We start from the raw sequence: 9,087 nt of genomic DNA, 5'->3' as shown, positions 1-9,087 counted from the left end.
ATGAATTTAATGAACAAATATATAAACAAAAGGAAAATAAGGATTGCATTTAAAAATGAACGGATATTGAAAACATTAGCCACAACCTGACCTGAGGAAGGCCTGACCTTTGATTTGGGCCTGAATCAATTCTCATGTTTCTCCACACAGACAACACTCTGGAGAAGTAGATCACAGTAAGTAACAGCATTGCACATTCTGCTCAGCAGCAGGTGAGCAGAGGGGTAATTTTCCTTACCTGGCCTGTGTGTGTCTTTTGAGGGTATAGAAATGCAGGCCAAAAATGCAGATATTTAGCAAAGTTTACAAAAGAAGCAAAAATTCCCCATGGCCCCAGCTTAATGTGTAGTGATGAGTGTGTTGTGTAAGGCCCTGGGAAACTAGGGTTGAAATCCCCATTCAGCCATGGGGAAGATGGCATCTCTAAAATCTAAGCTTCTTCACAGAGTTTTTGAGAAAACAATAGCAAGAGAGGGAGAGTTATGTACTCCTTGGATGGCACATGGAACATGCAAACAAAGAAATGATGATCAAAATAAAAACAAAGGAAATAACATCTCCTTGCCAGAACATAAGGTCCCTGGCTAACGGCATCTCTTTCACCCTCTCAACTATGGTCATCCTTCTTCCTTACTAACCTCTCTCTACTGTTCATCTCAGGTCTAAATATAATGATGTAGATTTTGGGGAGGAAGATGCAACCCAGTAAGCCAGCAGTAGAGGCCAAGATGGAGAAGATCTCCACAGCCACCATGTATTTCCCTTTGGTGCTCAGATAAGTGGGGACAAAGGACAGCCAAACACTGCAGAAGACCAGCATGCTGAAGGTAATCAACTTGGCTTCATTGAAAGTATCAGGCAACTTCCTGGCAAAGAAAGCCACAGAGAAGCTCACAATGGCCAAAAGACCCATGTAGCCGAGAATAAGGTGGAACATGATGTCGGAGCGTTCATTGCACTGCACTATGATCTGCCCATCCTGGGAGTGCAGGTCAAACTCTGGGAATGGGGGAGAGGATGCCAGCCACCCAAGGCAGATGCCAGCTTGAATGAGAGAACAGAAGGTGATAAGGGATCCTGCCAGCCTCTTCCCAAGCCATTTCCTCAGGCTGTTCCCAGGCTTGGTCACCATGAATGCCAGAACCACAGTGAGGGTTTTGGCTAACACACAAGCAACAGCAATGGAGAAGACGATGCCAAAGACGGTTTGCCTCAAGACACAGGTCACCTTTGTAGGCCTGCCAATGAATAAGAAGGAGCAGATAAAGCAGAGAAGCAGAGAAGAGAGCAAGGTGCAGGTGATGCCCCAGTTGTTGGCTTTGACAATGGGAGTGTTCCAGTGCAGACCAAAGGTCCCCATCACAACAACTGTGACCAGAGAAAGCAGGAGAGCCAAGGAGGCCAGAATTGCCCCCAAGGGCTCCTCATAGGATAGGTAGCTTATTTTTTTCGGAATACATTGGTCCTGAAAGGCATTTGGGTAGTGATCATCGGGGCATTTCTCACATTGATCTGCATCTGAAAATGAGAAGCATGCTTTTAGAATTTCATGAAGCAATACTTATTAATCTTGATACCGTCTGTTATGCTGTACACAAAACATATTACTGAGCTGATGAACCAAAGTCTACTTTCACAACTAAGTGAAGGTTCCTCCATGAGCATCTAAGCTGTACTAATCAATCCATTCATATTTATCTGTCATGGTTAGAGTATACTGATTGATTTCAGTCTTTCCCCCTTAAACATGCCTATCTCTCCATCCAGCCCCATGTCTTTGCATTTCAAGGCTTCTGGCCCAAGTGTTTCTTTTTTGCACTTTCCATAATTGAATTTGGGAGTGGATGAAACAGCCAGGTCGCCTGTCATTTGCTCACAGGGAAAGTCTATATTTGACAAGAAATAATTGTGCCTAAGGACTGAAATAGTGGGGATACAATAGAGAAAATTGTTCACTAGTTGTTAATCACAGAAGATGAAAATTGATTGGCTGCAGGTTCAATGTTGACAAAAAGGGAATCTATGGAGTGCAATCCTAATTATTTCTTCCCAGATGTATGTCATCCTGATTTCAATGGTGGTTACTCCCATGTGGACGTTATTTCACACAATATACTCTTGAATGGCTATCCAAAGGGGAGGAGAAAGGAAAGGACAATATGTACCAGTAACATATAAACACATGTGCTTGGGATCTATGACAGAAAATAAGCAGACATAATAAGACTAAGAAATGAATGTCAAAGTTGGATAGGAAGAATTCCAGTTGACTTGGGTTCCTTCACTTACCCTTCTGGATGGAAATCCTCCCTTTAGGGCACTGAACACAGTCATAGCAACAGATTTGCTTTCTCTGCTGTGGAAACATACTCTGTCCAGGGTGGCAGCTCTCAACACAGGTGGAAATGGGCAGCATCTAATGGTAATGACAAGCAAGGGATTTTGAATGGAATAAGCTTGTTTCTCTACATAACTCTTATTGTCCTCTATGTCCGCTTTGCGGTAGAAAGGTCACAGGACTGAAATTAGAGGATGGCTGTCAAGCATTTGCTCCCTGGGCAAGCATCAGGCCCTCCAATAAAGATGCTTTGTGCTGTCACTTAACCATTTGGCCAGCCCAGCACATGTCTGAATGGCAAAGAGAAGCTAGTGCCAACCTTCTCCCTCTTGATTGATTCCTCATAACCCAATGCTGATTCCCTCCTGGAGGGAGAGCAGAGCTGAAATAAGGAGCTGGCAGCAGGTGCTGCTTCTCCTTCTTACCAAATGTACTTGAACTTTCAGATTAAACTATACAATGCAGGTAGGTGTTACTTACATTGCTAATACATCTTACATAGATTTTAATCTATGATAAATACTGTTACAGACTGACAGCAGCACAAGAGAACATTCCTGCTGCTCTAACTGTTTAGACTGCTCAGAACTGCCATAGCTGTAGAAATTGGCATAACTATTCCCTCTTAAAATGTACAGGGTTTTTTGGTGGGGCTATTGGGTTTTTTATTTTCATTATGCATTATCATAGAATCATAGAATCATAGAGTTGGAAGAGACCACAAGGGCCATCGAGTCCAACCCCCTGCCAAGCAGGAAACACCATCAGAGCACTCCTGACATATGGCTGTCAAGCCTCTGCTTAAAGACCTCCAAAGTAGGAGACTCCACCACACTCCTTGGCAGCAAATTCCACTGTCAAACAGCTCTTACTGTCAGGAAGTTCTTCCTAATGTTTAGGTGGAATCTTCTTTCTTGTAGTTTGGATCCATTGCTCCGTGTCTGCTTCTCTGGAGCAGCAGAAAACAACCTTTCTCCCTCCTCTATGTGACATCCTTTTATATATTTGAACATGGCTATCATATCACCCCTTAACCTCCTCTTCTCCAGGCTAAACATGCCCAGCTCCCTTAGCCGTTCCTCATAAGGCATCTTTTCCAGGCCTTTGACCATTTTGGTTGCCCTCCTCTGGACACGTTCCAGCTTGTCAGTGTCCTTCTTGAACTGTGGTGCCCAGAACTGGACACAGTAATCCAGGTGAGGTCTGACCAGAGCAGAATACAGTGGCACTATTACTTCCCTTGATCTAGATGCTATACTCCTATTGATGCAGCCCAGAATTGCATTGGCTTCTTTAGCTGCCGTGTCACACTGTTGGCTCATGTCAAGTTTGTGGTCAACCAAGACTCCTAGATCCTTTTCACATGTACTGCTCTCAAGCCAGGTGTCACCCATCTTGTATTTGTGCCTCTCATTTTTTTTGCCCAAGTGCAATACTTTACATTTCTCCCTGTTAAAATTCATCCTGTTTGTTTTGGCCCAGTTCTCTAATCTGTCAAGGTCGTTTTGAAGTGTGATCCTGTCCTCTGGGGTTTGGTGTCATCTGCAAATTTGATCAGGATGCCCTTGAGTCCATCATCCAAGTCGTTGATAAAGATGTTGAATAAGACCGGGCCCAAGACAGAACCCTGTGGCACCCCACTAGTCACTCTTCTCCAGGATGAAGAGGAACCATTGATGAGCACCCTTTGGGTTCAGTCAGTCATTATGTATGTATTTGTTATGTATTTTGTGGTTTTATACGTTGATCTTGTTCTGGGAACCATACTGAGACCTCTGGGTATAGGGAGGTATATAAATTCAATCCATCAAACAACTACCTCAGGCCTATGACAGCACAGTGTTCAATAGTCTTCTGAGCATTAGCCCTTTCCTTAGCATGGATGCTTTCATCCCCAAAATAGGGTCTTACTATCACATGTGGTGGAGCTGCATAATTTTAAATGAATTTTGCAATAACATATATGACGAATTTACGAAATTATTTAAACTTACAATCAAAAAAAGGCTGGAGATTTTCCCATTAGGAATATTGCCAATAGAAATCAAGCAAAACACAAGACCACTGTTTATGTACGCAATCACGGCTGCAAGAATACTTGTAGCCAGAAGTTGGAAATGTGAAACAACACCAACAATAACAGATTGGCAAACACTCATGATAGAGTATTTCCAATTAGCAATGCTTACCGAAAAAATCAGGGGAGCCTTAAATCAAAAAGTATACGGAGAATGGGAAATATTTAAGGAATATATAAGACTATATTGTAAAAATGATACCATCATAGCAGAATTGAATGATATTTGTGTACAATAAATAATGGAATAAACATCTTAGAGGAATATATGGAAAAAGATATAAAACAAACTGTGCAACTAATTCAAGACAATAGAAAAAGTATAATGAGAACGATTGGAAGTCTTTTACAGAAAACTTTATTGCAAAAGACATGATGTTGTATAAATATTTGGTTCTTTTAATTGTCCTTTTTTCTTTTCTTGTTGCTTTTAAACTCCTTTTCGCCCTTTTTGAGGTGACGAATCCCTTTTTTTCTCCTTTCTTCTCCCCCCCCCCCTTTTGTGGTTAATTTAGGAACATTTCGTACAAAGATTACCATAATAAAGGACAAAAGTGGTAAGGACCTAACAGAAGGAGAAGACATCAAGAAGAGGTGGCAAGAATACACAGAGGAATTATACGAGAAGGATATGGATCCTTCCCCAGGTAGTGTGGTTGCTGACCTTGAGCCAGACATTCTGGAGAGTGAAGTCAAATGGGCCTTAGAAAGCACTGCAAATAACAAGGCCAGTGGAAGTGATGGTATTCCAGCTGAACTATTTAAAAGTTTAAAAGATGATGCTGTTAAGGTGCTACACTCAATATGCCAGCAAGTTTGGAAAACTGAGCAGTGGCCAGAGGATTGGAGAAGATCAGTCTACATCCCAATCCCAAAGAAGGGCAGTGCCAAAGAATGCTCCAACTACCGCACAATTGCACTCATTTCACACGCTAGCAAGGTTATGCTTAAAATTCTACAAGGAAGGCTCAAGCAGTATGTGGCCCGAGAACTCCCAGAAGTGCAAGCTGGATTTAGAAGAGGCAGAGGAACCAGAGACCAAATTGCGAACATGCGCTGGATTATGGAGAAAGCTAGAGAGTTCCAGAAAGACATCTACTTCTGCTTCATTGACTATGCCTTTGACTGTGTTGGCCACAGCAAACTATGGCAAGTTCTTAAAGAAATGGGAGTGCCTGATCACCTCATCTGTCTCCTGAGAAATCCCTATGTGGGACAAGAAGCTACAGTTAGAACTGGATATGGAACAAGTGATTGGTTCAAAATTGGGAAACAAGTACGACAAGGCTGTATATTGTCTCCCTGCTCATTTAACTTATATGCAGAATTCATTATGCGAAAGGCTGGGCTGGATGAATCCCTAGCCGGAATTAAGATTGCCGGAAGAAATATCAACAACCTCAGATATGCAGATGATACAACCTTGATGGCAGAAAGTGAGGAGGAATTAAAGAACCTTTTAATGAGGGTGAAAGAGGAGAGCGCAAAATATGGTCTGAAGCCCAACATCAAAAAAACGAAGATCATGGCCACTGGGCCCATCACCTCCTGGCAAATAGAAGGGGAAGAAATGGAGGCAGTGAGAGATTTTACTTTCTTGGGCTCCATGATCACTGCAGATGATGACAGCAGCCATGAAATTAAAAGACGCCTGCTTCTTGGGAGAAAAGCAATGACAATGACAAACGTAGACAGCATCTTAAAAAGTAGAGACATCACCTTGCCAACAAAGGTCTGTATAGTAAAAGCTATGGTTTTCCCAAGAGTGATGTATGGAAGTGAAAGCTGGACCGTAAAGAAGGCTGATTGCTGAAGAATTGATGCTTTTGAATTATGGTGCTGGAGGAGAGTCTTGAGAGTCCCATGGACTGCAAGAAGATCAAACCTATCCATTCTTAAGGAAATCAGCCCTGAGTGCTCACTGGAAGGACAGATCGTGAAGCTGAGGCTCCAATACTTTGGCCACCTCATGAGAAGAGAAGACTCCCTGGAAAAGTCCCTGATGTTGGGAAATATGGAGGGCACAAGAAGGGGACGACAGAGGACGAGATGGTTGGATAGTGATCTTGAAGCTACCAGCATGAGTTTGACCAAACTGTGGGAGGCAGTGAAAGACAGGAGTGCCTGGCGTGCTCTGGTCCATGGGGTTACGAAGAGTCGGACATGAATAAACGACTAAACAAAAACAACAAAACCTTTATTGTATGATTGTATTTTAAATTAATAAAGATTTATTTTAAAAAAAACCAAAAAAAGATGGCCAAGCATGCATGGAGTTTGGCCTCACCATCAGCCTGATGGAGACCAACATCCTGGGACAGGATATCACTGGCACTCCATCCATCAACATTAGTGATCACACAATTCAGGTGGTGGATGAGTTTCTTTCTATTTGGGCTCCGCCTGGCAGAGATTGTTGCCAACAACGCATTTTGGAGGACAACAGTCCGTTTTCAAGAGCTTTAAACACTGGCAGATTCCTTACTCAGAAATACCTTGTTCTTAACCCTGAGCTCCAAATTAGCTTCAGACTAGCTCTGGATCAACAAATCTGAACAAAAGAAACAAAAACAGTATTTCATCCGTGAGTACCAGAGCTTCTAACCTCACACTTCTCCTTTGTAGCCATCTCTGTTTTCCTGGATCACCTGATCTTCTCAGAAAAGATGTTAATGGATGATGATTAAAACAAGAAATAGTCCCACCCACCTGCTTGAACTTGGGATTCCATGCAATGGCACTTCCATCCACTGTGAACTCTTTTCCTGGGGGGGCCTGAGGGTCCACCCTCCCCACTCGGACTCTCCGGAAGGACTCATTGGGATATGTGACCAAGTTGAGGAGATCATAGCCACCTGCCTGCTGCCCCTTCTCATCAAAAGAGATTTCTTCCCCAGCACTGTTGTTGAAGTGGATGTTCTTCAGGAACGAGTGGAGCTAGATTACGGGGGGGGGGGGGGGGAGAGAAACAGACCTTGTAGGCTAATACACTCTCTCTTTTCCATTTGACAAGTGGACCTTTGGATTCTTAGTACATTTTATCATATATACCAGGTACTTCAAAAAAAAAATTCCCCCATTAACATGTGAAACTGCCATGTGCCATTTCTCTGTAGCCCAGAGCTGTCTACTCTAAATTGCCACAGTGCTATATGGCATACATTTGAGGTTTCAACCCAGTTCTTATAACAGAGGACACTCCGGGCCCTTGTGCAGCTCCAAGTAAGAGAATCCTGGGATAGATTAATTTAACAAACTTTGAATATGCAGCTTGCAATGCATTTGGTCTTTCACTGAGATCAAGTCCCTCCCTATGATAGAGCTCAGCAGTGAAAATCCCCAAGGCCTCTCCTCCATGCCAGGGCTCAGCTGTGAAACATATGAATCAGTAAGAATAACTCTTCTCCTTCTAACATTGGGGAGAGTAGTTGACAGTACCTGCCAGGGCTGAACTTTCTGCTGTCTCCATTTCTCACCCAGTATTTTCTGTTTGGTTCTTGAGGAATACATGCTATGGAGAGCATGTGCTACTGCATGGACAGCATTGTAGATGGTGTAGCTCTGGCTGGTCATTTCCATTTCAAACACGGGTGCAGTGAGTTTCTCCAGCTTCTCCTCCCCAGTGCAGGGTTCCTGAGTTGCCACAATTTGATTGTGATCTGGGAATGAACAGAGGAATGCACTGGCCCAGAACTGCTGGATGAAATACAGATTTGGTTGCCATGGATTTATGGTCTGTAGAAAGTCCTGAAACCCAGGAACTGGATTTGAATGGAGTGTAAATGACAAAGTGCCATTGAAGGATATGGAAGGAAAATTGCCTCCAACCAGCACTGCAGTGAAATCCCACTGAGCTGTTGTAATCCACACCCTCTCCAATGGGTACATAGAGAAAAACTCACGGTAGACTAAAACCAGTCTCAAAGCCTCTAGAGACTGACTGTCTCCATAGACAAGAATCACATTCATTTGCTGCCGTGTGAGAACAAACATGATTGGTCTCAATTTTTCTTGAAGAAGCTCATTAGGTAAAAATATTGTCACCAGTGGGATCACCAGTGTCCAAGAAATGCAAAGATTATTCTGGGAAAGCCTTGGTCTGAGAGTACGAAGGAAGGTTTCTCCACTGTCATCATCTGAAACAAGGAGACCAATCCAGTTCCACCCAAACTTCCTGAGTAGCCAGACAATGCCACCATACTGAGCTTCTTCATTGGGGACCATTTGGAAGAAGGAAGGGAAGCGCTTTTGGTCACTCAGCCCTGGATCCAAGGAGCCATAGCTGAGCTAAAGAGAAAGGCATTCTCTTTTTAGGAATCCGAAAACCATCCATTTGTTCCTAGAAAGAACACTTTTGTATTGTGGTAGTTATCCACCTGGTCTTACTTTTGTAAGTATACACCACTGGACACTAGTACGAAAAGGGTTTTAGAACTAATTCAAGAATTTGGTCAAGTTGCAGGATTCAAGTTGAATAAACAAAAAACTAAGGTATTGGAGGAAAACTTAACAGCTATTGAAAGGGAGAGGTTCCAGAATGAAACAGGGCTGACTGTGGTTAAGAAGGTGAAATACTTGGAGATTAACATGACATCCAAGAATGTGAATTTATTAAAAGATAATTATGAGAAATGCTGGACAGAAGTTAAAAAGGACTTAGAAATATGGTCAA

At 42.8% G+C, this 9,087-nt stretch overlaps 1 protein-coding gene across 1 annotated transcript; it reads right to left on the bottom strand.

Moving 5' to 3' along the window:
• Window positions 1–895: 895 nt before the first annotated feature.
• LOC310699042 (vomeronasal type-2 receptor 26-like) lies at window positions 896–8,639 on the bottom strand (the record flags this gene model as incomplete). The annotated part of the gene is made up of 4 exons (XM_083520641.1): window positions 896–1,518; window positions 2,290–2,416; window positions 7,125–7,352; window positions 7,854–8,639. Coding segments are annotated over 4 exons (1,764 nt in total), but the record flags the coding sequence as incomplete, so codon positions are not given.
• Between the last annotated feature and the right edge of the window lie 448 nt (window positions 8,640–9,087).

Source organism: Podarcis liolepis, assembly GCF_965112155.1.
Source record: "Podarcis liolepis genome assembly, contig: HAP1_SCAFFOLD_313, whole genome shotgun sequence".
In the NCBI taxonomy this organism is placed as follows: domain Eukaryota; kingdom Metazoa; phylum Chordata; class Lepidosauria; order Squamata; family Lacertidae; genus Podarcis; species Podarcis liolepis.
This window is presented reverse-complemented; position numbering and strand designations above follow the sequence as displayed.